The sequence below is a fragment of the Gobio gobio genome, assembly GCF_949357685.1.
Source record: "Gobio gobio genome assembly, chromosome: 16".
NCBI lineage: Eukaryota > Metazoa > Chordata > Actinopteri > Cypriniformes > Gobionidae > Gobio > Gobio gobio.
Genome location: NC_137109.1, coordinates 40,007,850 through 40,027,066, shown reverse-complemented (window position 1 = coordinate 40,027,066; position 19,217 = coordinate 40,007,850). Strand labels below are relative to the sequence as shown.

Below are 19,217 nucleotides of genomic sequence, written 5' to 3'. Positions count from 1 at the left end.
TCCTGCCCCCTCTTACTCAATGTTTACTTTGTCCAACATATTTTTTGTATTGCTCTTGATTTCATTTTTGACAACAGCCAGGGAATAAAATAAATCCCCACTCTTCGTTCTGCCCCTCTTGTAACATAAAGGTCTCAAAAGCGCCACCCTGTGTTCAATATTATCACACACTAAGCACTCAGTAATTTTACTTCATTGATATTCCTGCTTGGTTTTTTGTTTGTTTTTTTGCACATTTATAAATGTTTAAATATACATACATATCAATTTATATTTTTTATGCATTTATAAATGTATACATTTATCCATTTTCAGTTAGTAAATTACATTTAATTTTTCGGGGGAAAAAACTACTTAGAGTTAAGTATTCCTAAATTGTTTATGTACTATAATTTCTATTACAACCTCTATGATATTTCTATACCGTGCTTATTCTGCATACTTTTATTTTATCCCAAAAGTGCACTGTTTATCAATATCACGTGCACAGTGTGATGACGCCACAGCGAAGATGGCGGATTCGCTTGGTGTCGGGATGTCAGACGAGAAAGATTCAGAAAATGACTATCACAAAAGGGTAAAATGTCCCTGGGGTGCTGCAGCGATATCGGGGAAGGCAAACGTATCTGAGTCGGCGGCGAAAATGACGGAAACTCTCGGATTTTACGAGAAACCCTACGTTAATGACGAGCATCGCGAGCACTCAGGTGAGCTCGAGCATCTGACAACTGACCTTCGCCTTTTACTTCCAACGTGGCTTCAGTTTACCTGTAGCTTCAGATTTTACCAATGGATGTACTAGTCTTTTAATGTGACCACATAGTGTTTAAAATGTATTTTTGCTTTAGTTTTAATTCTAAGTTGTGTTAATGTAATGTTTACAGAACGCAGATATGTTGTTGCGTTCATTTTTGCATCAGAAATCAAAAATATTATAGTCTCTGTGTCTAGACTAAAGTGCTCATGGGAAGCCTGAGTTAGGTCTTTGAATCATTTCTCTCAAACAGCCTGTCTGGTTCTGGTCCAAACATGGTGTTAGGAACAGTTCCAGAGAGGAATGTGCACTTAAAAACTGACCTAGTGTGTCCTCTAGCTGTGCCCTGTCTAGAGGATGCATTTGCTCTTAAGTAAGTACTTCAGTGAGTGGACTAAGTGGACCTTTTTACCCTTTTATCTCTCAATGTCTTCAACTTCCCATAGCGGTATAAATGAATGCCTGTTGCTTTTAATAGTGATTTTGGGCATCCTAAAATCATTCCCCCAAAATATCTGTTTACGAGCATCTGACCTGAGTCATTGCATTGCAGTTACTTTTCAAATGCAGCCGGAAATAGCAAGTGCGCAAACACATCTTGTCAACCATCCACAAATGGTATTCTAGTGTTTAAACGATTTGGGGGTTTCATCAGCCAGATATCTAAAGAGAAGAGTGACAGATATACAGTATACACATAATACACCATAAGAAAAGAAAAAAAGAAAATCAGAGAACTGAACAATTCGAGGCAACCAGCTTCGAGAAAAACATGTATGTGCTTTCACTAAATAAATAAGTTCTATAAACTCAAATAATGTTTTTACTTTTGAATCCAAGTTCAATAAGCTTGCATTTTAAGTTAACATGAGAATTGACGTTACATAATAATAGAGATGTAGAAGAATGTCTATTATCTGTTGACAAGGCTGTCGTCAGACTTTGCACTTGGCAGATGCCGAAAATGTCAAAATGACAAGATATTGTCTGAATAGTTAGCCTTGCTATCACTATATTACCTCAGCACTCACATGCTTGATTTCTTACCACTTGCTAGTTTATTGGAATAATTATTTTGTTTGTGTTGTGGTGTTTGTTTATGCTTATAATTTAGCCTTTTTTTTCAGAAATGCTGAAATTACTCTTTGTTGGTCACCATTTTAAATGTTAACCCTTTAATTTAATAGCATTGAACACCTTGTTTCCTCTCTATCCCACAGACCTGGATGACTCTGACGAGCCGTCTCTGTTGAGGTTCATGTGTGCGGAGCTGACCAGGGGCTACTTCCTGGAGCATAACGAGGCCAAGTACATGGAGCGGAGGGAAAGGGTCTACACCTGCATGAGGATCCCCAGAGAGCTGGAGAGGGTGAGTCCCACAATGCTCTTCTTTATTTTAGGCTGTGTCTACATTAATCCGGATAGATTTGAAAGCGCTCTCCGTCCACACTAGCGTTTTCAAGAGTTTTCCAAAAGTTTCCCATTCACACTGAAACATTGCAAATCGCTAAATTCACCTTACAGCGCATGCGTAAACCCTCTTAAAAGCTCACTGAGATGATAGACTAAACAAGACATAATCAAGTTATCACGCAATTCTGCTGGCAGGATCATTTTATTTAGCAAAATACTGTATCTCACCATACACTGATGTGTCCAGGTCGCACTCACTCACCATTATATGTTTGGTCTAAAATGCAACTGCTCTCATGTTTTGCCACAGGACAGCAAATGTGAGTACATTTTCTATCATCTTTGCAGGACTGTGATATGAAGAGTGCGCAAAGTAACATATTTAGCAACTGTGTGAAAGTGAATGGCACATAACAGGCACAATACCAGTATAAACATGAATATTTATGGGTTTAATATGTGTCACATGATTAAACTTACGTCATAGTTTTCAAATACCTCCGTTTTCACTGTCTACACTACAACGCAGAAACAACGTTTTCGGATGTATCTACTTTTATCTACTAGAGCGTTGTCACACATAATCAGCGACAGGAAAATATTCTGCGACTTAACAGTGACAAAATGTTTACTGCACACATAGGCATACTGAGTGTCAGGATCCCAAAATTGACCCATTCTTCCTGCTGAAGCTTCACGTCTTATTGCCTGTCTCCACTTTTGTCTCCTTAAATGCTCGTTTTTTGGGGTCGACAGCTTATAAAAACGTATTTCTGTGTTTTTTAGCTTGTTTGCTGTACACCTTGTCACATATCAGCTTTTAGACATTGTTCTGTTTTTTGTTATAAGTCCAAGGAGGCAGCCTCAAGCAATGCAAAGTTAATGGAGAGCGTTGGATTGTCGTCTCACCCCCCCAAAATATAGAGGAGGCCATGTCAGAATGAGCAGTCACGCAAGACATGCACCATAGCAACACGTTATGGCAACGACATTTCAGACTGACAGATATGTAAAAGATAAACGGGACATTTGAGCGCTTGTTTTGTAGGCTACGCGCTTTTATATTAATTATAATTCAAATTCTGTTTTATTTGGCACAAATTATTGATTGTTGAGAGGGGCACTTTTGATACATTTTTGAAAAAGGGCAGGGGCTCGAGCCCCCAAAGCCCTTCCCTCTGCCCTTGCCTGGTGTGTGTGTGTGTGTGTGTGTGTGTGTGTGTGTGTGTGTGTGTGTGTGTGTGTGTGTGTGTGTGTGTGTGTGTGTGTGTGTGTGTGTGTGTGTGTGTGTGTGTGTGTGTGTGTGTGTGTGTGTGTCCGTCCTGTCACAAAATGCGGCGAAAACTCCTACACGACGTTAATAGTTAGATTAAGGTGCGTACATGTCTACAATGCACTTCGATAATGCGATTAAAATAGGCATACTCCACATGTCTTAATTTGATATTTGTTTAATTCGAGTATGGCTTTAACCGGATTAAGGTAATTAGAAATTAGAAATTTTACGTTTAACTGTGCAGCCCTACTTTGATACACATTACCATTGTACTGAAGCAGAAATTGCATTTCGCCCTGCAGCTCAGTCTGGAAACCTGTACATTAATTTCTACTGCATCTGTTACACTTTTGCGGGAACCAATCACAGACTGGCTTATCCACCTGGCACGCTATTGGCGAGTTTAACACAATGACGAAGAAGCGATGGGTCGTTGCCTGTTGATCACGCTCTTGTGGTCTAATTGGTTGAAGGACTATCCAATTGCATACAGAGTCATTTTGTATTATGTTAGTTTATCACGCCTCTTGTGGTCTGTTTGGTTGAATGACTATTAAAATTTGTACAGAGTCAATTAAAGGGGGGATGAATTGAGAAATTAACTTTCCTTTGAGCCTTTGGTATATAAAAGTTAATCGTGATATAAGAATATCCTGTAAGTTTCAGAGCAATATTGAGATAAAAACACAATTCTGTGCCTTCTATATTGGATCCGTCAGGAGCGGTGCAACACACTTTTGTGAGTAAACATGTTTTTTTACATGTGTTAGTATTGCATTGTTACAGATCGTTTCATATCTATTGATTACATACCTTAGCACGCGGTCACAGGCTGGAGAAGGTGTTATTGGTTCATTCGTGATCAGACTCGGACTTGTAATGCTGATCAGACTCGGACTTGTAATGCCAGCTCGCAAATACCCGGGGCTATGTGTTTTTCAGACAGGCTATTACTGGCCAGCGCACGCGTGTGTGTGTATGGTTCGCGGTTATATTCACTGATGATCGGGTGAAATGATACAGAAATAACATTCCAATCAATCGCGGGTGGGTGAGAGATGAATCATTGTGTTTGTTTGATAAAGACATTTTGCGAGCCCTGGCTGTGGGCTGGGCGATTCATTCCGGTTGCCGTTTGCCACATGCTGTCACTGACAGGGGAGCAGAAGCTCATTAAATATGCAAATCTTATCCAATCCTAGCCGTGGGCGTTTACTTCCGAGGCTTGTGCGGTACGCCCATCAAAACCGACTGTTTTTCAGAGAGTCTCAAAACCAAAGCAGAAAGTAGCCTATTACTTATTCATTATGATGTTTTTGAATGTAAAAACCACGCAAACGTCATAAGTTGACCTCAGTATAAAAAATTTAAAAAGCCAGTTCATGACGCCTTTAATTTATGCTTTTTTTTCACGCCTCTTATGCAGTAGAAAATACATAGCAGACTCCCCAGGCCAATGTTCAATCTTAAATTCAGCTTGGTCTGGTGATAGCCAGACAAGAAATTTCACACTTCACCATCAAAAGTGTTATATGTAGTTAAGTGTATTACACTAAATTAGGGATATGATTTTTTTTTAATTATTATTATTTATATGGATTTCTGTATTTTCTGACCTGAAGTATGACCCATGTGAAGCGGAGGACCAATTGCTGCATTGTCAAGTACATATACAATACAACACATATATTATTTTCATGCATGGATACTTTCCCAAATATTTAAAGTGTTCAAAACAGTAAGACTTTTGTTCATTTTCGGAACACAAATTATGATATTTTTTATGAAATCTGAGAGCTTTCTGTCCCTCCATTGAGAGTCTAAGCAACTACCACTTTGACGCTTCAGAACGTTCATAAAGAGTTTGTAAAACAAATCCATATGAATTAAGTGGTTGATTGCCTTATGACAAGTGATGAACAGACTGAATTTAGGCTTCCATAAACAGTACGTAAAACAAGAAATTTTTATACATCAAAATACTATATTGTTAAAAATACTAATACTATATTGTTGTCAAAATTCAATTTAGATGGTATTAAATTATTTTTTCCCATAAAGAGACAAAATTTACAAAATAAACCTGTACCTCACCTTACCTCAGGAAGTGTTGAAGTGTTCATTGCCACCAGATGGAGTTATTGAGCTATTGAAAACAGATATTGAGTTATTGAAGAATGGTCAAATATATTTATTTTATTAACCAAACAATCTTAATGAGATGGTAATGATTCATATAGTGTATGTCAGAGTTCGTTTTGTCGCATAGCATTTTTCAATTCACCTCAAAGACCTCAGGATCACACTCACACTACTCAGGTTTGTGTGATATGTTGACAGCTGCGGTATGCGCACACAAAGACGGTTCTGTGACCCTGAAGGTGCTCCGCCCCTCAAACCCTAGAAAGGGCTCAGCAAACTCTCCAAACACCAGTGAGATGACCGTAAACTGCTGGCCTGGAAACAGTTTGTTCATTATGTTTGCAGTGTACATATGACAGGCTAAATTTGGATCTACTGATTCCTGGTCAGTACAGACAGACTGAAGACAATATAACCCAAAACCAGCTTTGCTGCTTCCCTGTGCCATGTTTTTGCATGCTTTTCTGGAATTAACATCCACTCAGTCAAAGCTGAGCTGCGTGATAGATGTCCACGTTCATTCAGAATGATTGCTGTCTGCCAGTGTGTTTTCTCTGAGCAGGTAGGGCTCGTGTTTGCTGATTTTTGGATGGCTGATGGGCCCTAGTTGATGAAACTGTCACTTGATCTATTGAGCCTACATTGTTGCCACTATAGTTTTCACATGTTTGGTAACACATTAGTTGTAGTGTCCAATTCTCACTATTAGCTAGTTGCTTATTAGCATGGATATTATTAGGATATTGGCTGTTTATTATTACCTATAAAGCACATATTAATGCCGTATTCTGCATCCCTTAATCCTACCCAATACTTAAACTTAATTACGACTTTTAAACTCCTTATAACTGCTCATTAATAGTAATTGTAAGGTAGTTATTAAGTTGTAGTTAATAGTTAGTAAATAGTGAGTATTGGACCCTAATTGTGACCCCATGTTTTTATCCTTTGCAAACGATTTTATTTATGACAGGTGAAGTTTTGACAAAAATATTGTCATATATTTACATTACTATTCCAACGCTCAATACGTTTTTCAAATGTTTTGAAAAAAGTCTATGCTCAAAGGGTAAAATGATGAAATAACTTACAATGTAGTTTATTCCTGTAATGGAAAAGCTGAATTTACTTTCTAATAGAAAGATCAAAAGAACAGCATTTACTTTAAATTGAAATTTTTAGGAACATTGTAAATGTTCGTTTTCACTTATGGGGGACTTATGTCATTACATAATTTGTCACTTATGTAAATGTACTGTCACTTTTGATCTATTGAATGTGTCTTGCTTAAACTTTATTTTTTACATATTTGTTTGTTTATACATTTGTAGTGATTTACAGAATCGCATAGCTGTATAGTTCCCTGTATTATTGCAATATATATATATATATATATATATATATGTTTTTTTTTTTTTTTTTTTTTTTTTAGTTGCCATGCATTTAGAAACCATGAATATAATGTAAAAATTAAGTTTTATTGAGAGGTCTGTTAAAATATTACCGTTGCGTGTTCTTATCTGAACTACAAGCCTGTGGAAAAGCTCCTTATTGTCAAGACCAGTCTTGATTTATCTTCCACTGCCTTTCATTTTCATTGTCCTAAGTTGAGAGGGTTCTAGTGGTCTGTGTTCATCTCCTAACAAGCTCTCTTTGTTTTATAGCTGCTGGTAAAAATCGTCTCCCAGGATTCACTCAGACTTTAAAGAGCCAGTTGCTTGTGATGCATGTTAACGTTTTAATTTGTTCTTAATGGTCTTTCTCTGAAGATGAAAAATATTTTAAGGTCACGAAGTGCTGGCAGAAATATTCAAAGCCTCCTTCAACACATTACATGCCTCTGTTCACTCAAGCATGTGAAGCATCAGGATTCAGGGCCGAGGGGTTTCTTAGGATGATGTCAGTCAGTGTGGTTTCTGTATAACATGACTGAATGTGAACAAAACAAATGGGTTTCTGCTTAGCATATTGCATATGTGAGTGCATGTGTTAACAACACTGTTTGTGTCTTCCTACAGTTGATGATCTTTGGGATCTGCCTGTGTCTGGATGCCTTTCTGTACGTGTTTACTCTGCTGCCCCTAAGAACTCTACTGGCCTTCCTGAGGGTGTTGACGATACCTTGTTGTGGCCTCGGGTAACACAAACAACTCATTTATCTTCAAAAAGATATACTGCCATTAACAGTTTGGGGTTCATAAGATTGTTTTTTGTTTTTGAAAGTAGTCTCTTATTCTCACCAAGGCTGCATTTATTTGATCAACAAGTAAATACAGTAAAACGGTAATAGCATCTTTTTTTAGCATCTTCAGTGTCACGCGATCCTTCAGAAATCATGCTCAAGTAACATTTCTTATTATTATCAATGTTGAAATTGAAAACATTGTTGTGCTGCATAATATTTTTGTGGAAACAGTGATATTTTTTTCAGGATTCTTTGAGTTTTTGTTTGAAATAGAAATATTTTATAACATTATAAATGTCTTAACTCTCACATTTGATCAATTGAATGCATCCTTGCTGAATAAAAGTATTTCTTTAAATAAATAAAAAAACCTTGCTACTGGCGCAGTTCCCTTAAAATCACAACTTTGTTCCTTACTTACCCCTAAAAGGTGAATTTTAGTATCTTCGAGTAGTAATATGAATCAAAGTATACTTTTTTTGTAGCCCAAAGTATACAGTTGTACACATGGCTTTTCACTGTAAATAACCCATATACACATCTTTATAATCTTTTAAGCTAGAGTTGTACAATGCGGGTACTTTCTAACTTCCTCACTCAATTTCTCGTCCATGTATCCAGCCAATGTTGTTGTAGCTTGCACGCATAAATGTTTAGTTACAAATGTTGATACTAGCTTCACTACATGATGCACGACATGCTTCACATTATGTTCACACCATCAAAATGACTTTGAGATTGCATTAAAGATTGAGCAGTCCGTGACTTCTGTCATCCATCCACTGTTTTCGTCAGTGGAAAAACATTGCCAACATTAGTTTTGGTATCATTAAATTTCCCATGAAAATTAAGGAGGGTCACATTTCACAATCTGACAAATCTGGCTTTAGAAACCAAGGTTTTTCAAGTCTTTGACATCGAAAAGTGCTTAGCGCCACATCAGGGTCTAAGCACAGACGTAGCCTGCGCTATTTTCCTTGTGGCAAAAGAGAGAGTCGAAGTCCTGCAACAATTTTGAAATCTAAGCAATTTTTCCCGCTTACGATTCTCAAGTAAAGTGTTTGGACGTTGACTGGTGCTTATTTATATATTAATGACAATAATTTGTGGGGCGTTAACAAGGCGGAGATGTGAAACCAATCAGCTGCGCACAATTTCAAGATCATTCACGGTTTATAGATTTCACATCTGGAAGAGAGGTGTACACACAAAAAAATGTGCATGTTCATTCTCTGAATCACACGTACACACATTGGAGGAATGATTGTAAGATCAAGTGTTGGACTGTTTCTATGCAACATTTTATAAATGAAGCCCCAAATCTTGCTCTCCTCTCATTGTGTATGATTATGCCATGTTCATAATGAACAATTGTGTACTGACATTTCCTTGTATCAGAGTTGCAGTTAAGTGCCTAATGTGTGCCTCTCCCTCCTCCCTTCAGCGCTAATGTTTGCCCTTATTGCAGACGGAGCAGGTAGGATGCCTGCATTCGGCGACTGTGACCCATTTCAAACAATCCCATTCTTCATTCTGTTTGATCCATATGTTTTATATAATGAGCATGTCACTGTAGCATTTGCCAACCTGGTAGAGTATATATGTCATCTGCCAGTGATAACTCTCTTCGTTGAATGGTTAGCTTACGATATGACGGTGCAGTAGTTTTAAATTTAAGTGTCAGCTGGCAAGTGAAGTGGTTGGATTTTGAACTGTTTGTGTCAAGTCTGGCAGTGGTTGTGTTTTATGTCTGTAGTGTGTGGCTTGAGTGTGTGTCTGGCACCAGTATGACATTGACGTGCTACATTATATGCCATCCTACTTTTAAAAAATGGTTTGCTGAATTTAGTTAGCTAGTTAATTTAGGCTGGTTTATCTTTTTGGCCAACCAATTTCCCAGTCTAACCACCTGACATAACCAGACCAACAATCCACGGGTTTATACTGTTAAACAGAGGGTTTTATTTCACTGGTGCATTTGGTGAGAATCGCTCGAGTCATAGCAGCTTTTCCCTTTGCTCTATCAAACTGCAAAGAGGTTTAACTTGATCCTCAGATCCATAGCTACACTTTAAGATTTTATTAATACCTCACGGTCATATCTCCAGCTCCAGGAGTTTATGTTCAAAAAATATTTCTATTTAAATGTAATCGATAAGCTTACAAGTCACACACACTCCTGTTTTAGTAAGATTTTGTTCAAATGTACTACTACTTTCCCCTCACAATGGATGAGACCTTTCATGTCACATCTCAGTAGCCTTTGATATGTTACTGTTCATTTGCAGAATTAAAACCATTCAACATAAAAATTCTGCATCCCATCCCCTCACCATGAGTCTAGGATAGAAAGGACAAACACTTTCTTACACTTACGCCTGGCACTTTAGCACAAAAGTATGCAATATATATATATATATATATATAAACCTGAAAATATATGTATCACTGTTTTCACAACAATATTAAGCCACACAACAATTTTCAACATTAATAATATGAAGAAGTTTTTCTTGAGCATTAAATCAACATATTAGAAATATGATTTCTGATGGTTAGTGTGACACTGAAGACTGGAGTAATGATGCTGGAAATCCATTTTTGCATTACAGGAATAAATTCGATTTTAAGATTAATTCAAAACAGTTCATTTAAATTGTAATAAATATTTAATTTTGATCAAATAAATAAATAAATGCCGTCTTGGTGAGAGATTTATTTATATTATATTTATATATATTATTCCTCAGCTTTCTGTTGCCAGTTCCCAGTCTTGCTGGTTTCCTGAGGACGTTTGTGTAGATTCCTCCTCATGAGTGGGAGTGTGATGTCTCAAGTGAAAATGAAACATCCATCAAGTTTTTCTTTTTTTTTTTTATTCTCCTGCCCACACCTAGGATGCAGGCTCTTTGCACACATCTGAATCGCAGCTCTGCTCCTTAAATAAATACGATACCTTCTGTTAATTTATCTTCAGCTGAAAGTGTCTCAACTGTGAACTAAGCAAGGTGTCATAGACGTCAGTGCTAAGATTATTATTTTTTTCTCATTGTCTGTACATGAAGACCATACATCAGACATCTGCATGGGTTTTGAGTGTTTTTCTCCATCTGGGTGTTTCTCCAACTACTGGCACTTTTGGCCTTGTGATGTTTATGAACTCCCTTTAAACACATTTTCCACACTCTGCCAGTTTGTTTTCAAGGTGCAGAGATGTTTTTTTTAATACATTTCATAAATACAATTTCCCTCACTAAATGTAGAATATGTCACTCTGTGTTTGCAACATTATCGTTGTAAAAATGCAAATATTTTTTGGACAAGGAAATACAATAAAAATCTATACAAAAAATTATACAATTACATTTTTATGAAAAGTAGCCATTTTAATTTGGATGTGACATTCAAGTGTGTTAGTTAGTCCCTGGACTGTAGTTGAAGAAATGCCCATCTGTGTGTGTTTCTCTAGTTTGAAAGAAAGCCAAAGCTTTTCTTCAATGTGGTGGTGTTTTCAAGCTGATGTGTGTAATCATTGCATTTGGCCTCATTTTGTAAACTCATAAGTTCTATTTATAATTAATGTGTTCAATAAGCTTTCTCTGCAGTTTGTTCTGCCTCTCAGGCCTGTTTTACACACTAATGCTGTGTGTGTTTGTGTTTACCAGTGGCTCTCGGTTCCTGCAGCCGGCTCAGGTGTGTGACCTGCTGAAAGGTTTAATCATGGTGCTCTGTTACTCCATGATGCACTATGTCGACTATGCCATGATGTACCACCTGATCCGCGGCCAGTCGGTCATCAAACTCTACATCATCTACAACATGCTGGAGGTATCGAGCTGCTCTTGAACTTGGATCTATTAAGAAATTGTTCACCTAAAATGATTTATCCACACTTGCTTTGTTCCAAACCTGCATTCTGAACACATTATATTCATGCCGCATTTCCATATAACAAAAAGCAGCATACAGCTTTGGAACGACATCAGGGTCTGTAAAATAATCACATTTTCATTTTTTTTGTGAACTATTTCTTTATATATCGGTGTTATTTCATCTCTCAGGTGGCAGACCGTCTATTCTCATCTTTTGGGCAAGACATTCTGGATGCTCTCTATTGGACGGCCACTGAGCCAAAGTCACAGAAGAGAGCCCACATTGGAGTCATCCCCCATTTTTTCATGGCTGTCTTCTATGTCTGTATCCTTTTTAGTCTACTGTGCTCAGGATACTTGAGGCAATTTTGATAATGCCGTATAAGAAACCACTTGATCCAAGTTTTCATGACGTGTCATCATTTAGTGTATGCATCATTTTTCTTTAATTCTATATTAATGTTGAATGAGGTGTGGTGTAATTGTTATTTAGGGGTTCCCACAAACCCTGGAAATCATATTTCTTATCCAAACTAAATCTGTTGGATCTGATTCAATCATCTGCAACTTGTAGCCCCATAACATAATATCCATGACAAAGTACTTCAATATAATTGTTTTCCTCAGTGTTTGTCTCAGTTCTGCATGCCATTCTCATCATGGTCCAGGCCTCTACTCTAAATGTGGCCTTCAACTCGCATAATAAATCTCTGCTCACCATTATGATGTCTAACAACGTAAGTGTACACACGCACACAAACTCACATTTTATGTGCAAACAGCAGAATCTTCAAATCTCAGTTCAGGAACTATTGTATCACTATATACATTTATAATTTTGTAATCATGTTTTTTTTGTAATCATGTGTTTGTTCATGTTTCAGTTTGTGGAAATCAAGGGAAGTGTGTTTAAGAAGTTTGAGAAGAACAACCTCTTTCAGATGTCTAACAGTGGTGAGTCTCGAAACCAACCTACTGTCACTTTTGATCATCAGTTTTAAATCATTTTAATATGCTGATTTGGTGCTCAAGAAACATTTCTTCTTATAATCAATGTTGAAAACAGTTGTGCTGCTTAATATTTTTGTGGAAACCGTGTTTTTAGGATTCTATGATGAATAGAAAGTTTAAAAGAACAACATTTATTGGAGATGGAACATTTTTTACTGTCTTTACTGTCACTTTTAATCAACTTAATGCACCCTTGCTAAATAAGAGTTTTAATTTCTTTCAAATAAATTATTTTTTTAGTTATTTTAAATTGTAATAATATTTTAGTTTTTACTGTATTTTTGATCAAATAAATGCAGTCGTGGTGAGCGTAGGAGACTTTTTTTATAAGTCATGGTACTCTGAGATTATCATGTTCATGTACCATGTTATTTAAGTTTCTGCAAAAAATACTATGGTATAACCATGCAAAATGTCCAAAGAATGATGGCCATACCCTTTTTTTTGTGCTTTTTGTAATGTAGATTATACACAGGAAATATTACAGCAGTGTGCCTCAGTTCTGGTTATTCAAAATTACTAGCAAACTGTACATTAGAGACTCTTTGATCGACAAGCAGGTGAAGTTGCAGTCCTGAACATTGAGTGTGGGCTGACTCATAAACATTATAGCATCTTTTTGAAATGCTAATCAAAGCTCACAAGAGCTTTCTGATAACGCTCTGTGAGATGCTGACAGGCTGTGGTGCCGTTTGAGTTCTTATTTCCTATAGAGCCCATCCTTTTTATGAATACTGTAATCAGCACCTATTCTGCCTTTTGCTGTTCACTCTCTTCCCACTTTCAAATGGCCACTAAGTCTTGTGGTCGTCTATTTCAGTCTTTGTGATAGAAGAAATCCTCGAGTTACTCTTCATACACAACCTGCATGCATCATACCGATTACCATCCTTTGAAGTCTTAGAGTCTAAAAGCTTTATTTGTTGACCGTGGTTTCCCTTCACATTTTGCATGGATTGGAGAGAGCGTGGCTTTGTGAATATAATATATAAGATGTTGCTCATGTGTTGGTTTATATTTCTGTCTTACAGATATCAAGGAACGCTTCACCAATTACGTATTGCTCCTTATCGTGTGCCTGAGAAACATGGAGCAGTTTTCCTGGAACTCAGGTCTTGATTATGACTCAATATTAAAACTAGTCTTGATTTAACATTTTTGAAGTGGAATCTATTTTATATTTAATAGTTGGTAATAGTCTTATAGTTGGTTTATTGTAGTGCCAGAATGAAGCTTTTTGATCCTTGGCATTTTTATGACAGATTCATGATGACTGTGTTACTTACTTAACCTACTATTTTAAAAATGCTTGGTTAATCTGTTAATAGTGTTGATATTGCTTGCAGATCACCTCTGGGTTCTGCTTCCTGATGTCTTCATGGTAATCACGTCTGAGATTACGGTTGACATCGTCAAGCATGCCTTCATCACAAAATTCAATGACATCACAGCGGATGTAAGAGCCATAGATTTGAAATTTGTTTTTCAAAGATAATCCATCTCAAAACCACAAGCACATATCAAGTGTGCCATTTTAGACAGGGCCATAAATTGCACTTAGATATACCCAAATATAGGCACCACATGAATTTGCATCTTGTTCTTTAGGTCTACAGTGAATATAAAGCCAGCTTGGCCTTTGAACTTGTCAGCAGTCGACAACAAAATGTAAGTGATCATTTATTGTCTCATTTGTGAATGTTATATGTAATAATTTGTAAGTACTTTTTATTTAAAAAAGAAATTTGACTGCAATATTATCTGTAAAGCTCAAAAATAATAGAATACAAATGCGGTTGATTCTCGGACAGGCCTACACAGACTACAGCGATTCAGTGGCGAGAAGGATGGGCTTCATTCCTTTGCCTCTTGCTGTACTGGTGAGAAAATATTTTCACTTGTTTAGCTACTCCAATTATATGAATTTTAGCCAAAGATACTGTACTCTCTACTGTACTCTCTATGTATGTTTATGCTTATTAGAGTATCATGTTGCTAGCTTTCCAACATGCTTATTCCAAACTGTAAAATGACACATTAAATAACAAGTGAAATATTACTCATTGCATATATGATACTGAACCTGAGGATATGGTTTTGTTTTCATCCCATTCAGTTGATTCGAGTGGTGATGAGCTCAGTGAAGATCCAGGGTGCTCTATCGTCTGTCTGTCTGCTCCTCTTTTATCTTGGGTAAAGTCAATTACCTAAATTTGTTTTGGCATCACATAATGTCTCATTTTGACCTCACAACTCACCATGCTACCCAATCTCGACTGATCTAGAGTGTTTGATTGTTTTGTTTTCCTGCTGTGTTCATCTACAGTCTGTGAACGGATTGTGAGAACTGTTTTGGGCAGTAGCGTCCCCACAAATAGAAGTAGTGATTAAGTAGGGGGATTTTTTTAATACACTGTTTTTAAAATGTTGGGATCAGTAAGGCGTTTCTTTTTAAGAAGAAATTAATACTTTTATTCAGCCAGGATGCATTAAATTGATCAAAATTGACTAAATGCTATCATAACATTTCAAAAGGTTTCTATTTCAAATAAATGCTGTTCTTTTAATCTTTCTATGCCTCAAAGAATCCTGACAAAAAGTACCAAACATATTAGGCAACACAACTGTTTTCAACATTGATAATAATAAGAAATGTTTCTTGAGCAACAAATTGGCATAATAGAATGATTTCTGAAGGATCATGTGACACTGAAGCTATTCAGCTTTGCCATCACAGAAATAAATTACATTAAAATATATTAAAATAGAAAAGTTCTTTTAAATTGTAATAATATTTCACCAAATTACTCTTCTTACTGGATTTTTTTATTAAATAAATGCAGCCTTGGTGAGCATAGAGACTTTTGAATCTTAATGTATTTTAAGTTTTACAAAAACATTTCTTAAAGGCCCACTGAAATCAAAATAAAGTTTTTTAGCTTTTAGGATGATTATCTTAGCCTTAAGGTTATGAATAAGCTGGTGTGTTCCAAAACAATGACAAAATTTGCATTTAGGATATATACGGTAAGCATTCAAAACTTACAGTCTCTCACTTCCGTTAAAACAAATCACAGATGTTGATGACATCATCGCAGACTTCACCTTCTCATCAAATCTTCTGTCCAATCAAATGCGCTCTAGAATCTGAAGTCCCGCCCCCTGCATTATAAATAGACCCTGAACTGCGTCTGAATACGGTCAGTTGTTCACACATTTACTATTTTCTACATGGTGAATGGCACATAGCGCACTATATATGCGATAGGAAACGATTCAGACAGTGTAAATATGATTTCAATTGAGTCTGGGTTTACGATAGTTTCACGCGCACCGCAGCAGCGCACACACATAGTCTAGACCAGAGCCGTTGACTACAGACACGAGAGCGCAGCGCAGATCATATGCGCGAGTCGGCGCGCAGACAACAAAACATATCGGACCCATTTAAATGCTGCACAGAATGCTGTATTTCAAAGAGATATGGAGGAGATTATGATGATAAACGGTTAGATTCGGAGGAAACTTCGAAAGGCTCTTGTCAAACTGTGGTAATAACGAAACGCTATTGGCTGTTTCAGAAAAGGGGAGGAACTGCTAACAGCTGCAGCCGTTTCACATTGAATAATGCTGCGCGTTCCAAGGCACTTCAGTGGGCCTTTAATGTTGTGAGGTTAGCTGTAATGTAGTATGACCTGCTACTTTTGCTAATTATTCTGTGGAGTAGTTTGTAACATTTTGTGAGTAGCCTGCCTGAAACAAGCTTGTAGTTGTAGGTTTTAGTTTGAATCTTTTTAATTGTTTGGTCTGATTCGGCAGATTGATAACACTGAAAGTGTTGAATAGTATAATTATTCTGGGGAAGTCCTGTCGATATGTGAAAGAAGCTAAAATGGAGGGTAAGCTGTTTGAAAGACCGACTGCTCAAACCTCGAAGCAAACTCCCAAGAAAGCCAACCCTGCCAAATCTCCCCCACCCTCAGGTAAACCAGTTTTGATTATTTAAGTAATATTTCAGACATTCAGTCATTCTGTTCTAAACACATGATGCTTTGTCTGGAGGAGAGTTTTTGAAGAATCATGTTTCTTTTCTGCTTTGTTTTTTTACCTCGGTTTTTAGCTGAACATGAAGTTCAGCTACCCTCCACCTCCATCACCAAACAGCCGACTCCAATGGCGAAGCCTATTCCCCCAACTCCACCCCCTGTAACCGAGGTAACCAGCGATCCACCACCAGATTCTCCCCCTAAATCAGAGGAAATCAGCAGCGAGACGCCTCAATCTACTGAGCTTAAACACAGATCCACAAAAAAAGATCTGCTGGAGATCGACCGCTTCACAATATGCGGCAACCGAATCGGTTGAACTTTAACCCCGTCACCACAGTGTAACTGCTCAGGAACGAAAGTCGAGGAGACTCAAGAGTATGGGTCTGACATAATTGCAAGGGCCTTTCGAGTGAGTTCTTCAGAGGTTGTTACTATTTATCTCTAACTGGAAAATGACTCGTTTGGCCATCCTCTCTGCTTCTATTCCTGTGGAATATCTTCTAAAGGAAGCAGATCGAGTGCGTAAAGCATTTCAAATCAAAACAAAGAATCTGTTCACCCTCGGCAGGCTGGCATATCACATTGCATCGGATCTAGTAAATATTGCTTTAGGATATGTTTGTCTCAATTTTATCCGAGACAGAACATCTTGAACAATAAATGAGGCATGAACGTCTTACAAATTACTCTTCCCCCTCAAAATTGGTCTTTGAGTAGAAACTGAAAAGCTTAAATTATACATTTATTTTTAAACACTTAAAAAACAATTGACTAATTTACATCGGATTCAAATTAATAGATTAAGTTGTACTTTTGGCTTAGAATATTATGCTACATGGTTTGCCAATGATGCTGCCATTTTAGATTTGTTATTAAGGTATTTGGTTCAGTTGAAGTCTGTATTATAACAGATACAGTACTATGTTTTTTCATGATCTATTTAAAGAAAGGGAAGGTTTGGCTAGCCTAAGGCCAGGCTGCTTGATAATTCAGCTCTGTATAATGTACAAGGTGCCAATCCAGCTGACTAACTTTGCACTGATTTGCCATATTGTCTTAAGCCGTACAGAGTATTTTTGTTTTGTTTATGAGTGTGATATTGACCTGTTTACACCAGCTATGAAAGAGCAAATAACTATTTCATAAGAAGTGTAACATAAAATAGGAGTGTTTTTTGAATGCACATTGTTAGTGTATTTTGAAATTCAAATCATCTGTGACCAATCACATACTGAGAGGCAATATTGTTTGGTATAAATATGTTGCTGTTTTAAATGTACTTAAATTATTATCCAGTAATTAATAGTTAGATATCATGTTTATACGATTTTATAATATTGCTTAGATGTTTATTTTGCAATGAGAAAAGTTGAATGTCAATCTAATTCTGTACAGCCTGTCTAGAATGTACCTCCAGTACAGTCATGTGGTGCAGCGGTACTAAAAAGCCAGGTGACTTGAAATGGATATTCCATCATTCTCTTTTGAAAATGTTTTTTAATGTTAACCTTAATAGAAGTGTTCCTGCCATGTTTTGAAATATGCGTCATTTGCATTTCAGTATATTGCATTTTGTTCTGTTATCATTGTAAAAATTGGATGGCCATTTTTGGAAAGATTCTGGACAAGGTTGCACAGATTGTTGTCCTCAACATTTTTAAAATGTACCATAATGCTAAAAAGCAGTTTCATGTGTGAAGGTTGAAGACTAAACTAAGTTTTTATGTAATGCCATCCCTGTTTTTGGGACGGCAAATAAAAGTTGTTTTGTAATTCTTTTTTCTCTTGATTTTTTTGTTGTTGTTTTGTTTGGCTGACAAATAGTATGTCCATAATGTTATGTTGTCTTTAGGTGAAATTTTTTATAAATGTTTAAGGAAAAGTGGGTTTCTTGGTCATCATCTTGTAAGTAAATTTACAGTTTTTATTCACCTTTTAGTTTTATCAGTCAGAATGCATTCTCCATGTTACTTTATCTGGCAGCCTGAGACCGTAATCTGCCACTTTGTGACCTTCTCTCCTACAGAATTCACAGACTGTGATGGACAGCTAGTATCCTCCCTCAGCCGTCGCCATCTCCATCTCATGTGCATGAGGTAATGTTCACCTCCCATACACCCACCACAAACCTCCCTGTCCTTCTCCATCATGACCTACAGATACCAGGTGCCAACTTGACGCTTAGACAGGCAGTAAATGTGTTTTGTTTCTAAGGCAACTGCGTGGCCATTTGGCTTTTGAATAAAGAAATCTTGAGCAAAATTGCAATAGTAGATATCCTTAATGGTATTTTATCTCAAAGTGTGTGTGTTAATGAGAGTATTTTGCTGGACTACCCAGTGTATTTGCCCACTGATGTGACCATGGTAATCTGTCATCTACTGCTTGCCTTGTCGGAAAAGAATTGTTTCTTCTCCAAACAGATCGTCGGGGGTTTGACACTGTTGGATTTTGCCTTTGTTCAGCAATGTCTGTCACAAAGAACATTCCGCAGCCATTGCATTCTTTACAGAAT

At 37.0% G+C, this 19,217-nt stretch overlaps 1 protein-coding gene across 2 annotated transcripts; it reads left to right on the top strand.

The window, feature by feature from the left end:
• Positions 1–488: 488 nt before the first annotated feature.
• Positions 489–18,481, top strand: tapt1a (transmembrane anterior posterior transformation 1a). 2 transcript variants are annotated; one of them, XM_079839643.1, is made up of 15 exons: positions 489–707; positions 1,975–2,123; positions 7,604–7,722; positions 9,215–9,247; positions 11,436–11,598; positions 11,832–11,967; positions 12,282–12,379; positions 12,527–12,596; positions 13,685–13,765; positions 14,000–14,109; positions 14,262–14,321; positions 14,465–14,533; positions 14,770–14,846; positions 16,473–16,636; positions 16,774–18,481. In XM_079839643.1, the coding sequence occupies exons 1-15, from the start codon at positions 512–514 to the stop codon at positions 17,016–17,018; spliced, it is 1,770 nt and encodes a 589-aa protein (XP_079695769.1). In that variant the 5' UTR covers positions 489–511; the 3' UTR covers positions 17,019–18,481. The 2 variants fall into 2 exon arrangements, with proteins under 2 accessions (XP_079695769.1, XP_079695770.1); XM_079839644.1 differs by lacking the exon at positions 9,215–9,247 and having other exon boundaries at positions 491–707.
• The last annotated feature ends 736 nt before the right edge of the window (positions 18,482–19,217 follow it).

Bases quoted from the DNA above. Each gene is read 5' to 3' on its own strand.
- tapt1a (XM_079839643.1), top strand. From the start codon at position 512: ATGGCGGATTCGCTTGGTGTCGGGATGTCAGACGAGAAAGATTCAGAA. The intron at 11,968-12,281 runs GTATCCTTTTTA...TGTTTGTCTCAG, and splicing joins CATGGCTGTCTTCTATGTCT to TTCTGCATGCCATTCTCATC. The intron at 14,322-14,464 runs GTAAGTGATCAT...ATTCTCGGACAG, and splicing joins TCAGCAGTCGACAACAAAAT to GCCTACACAGACTACAGCGA.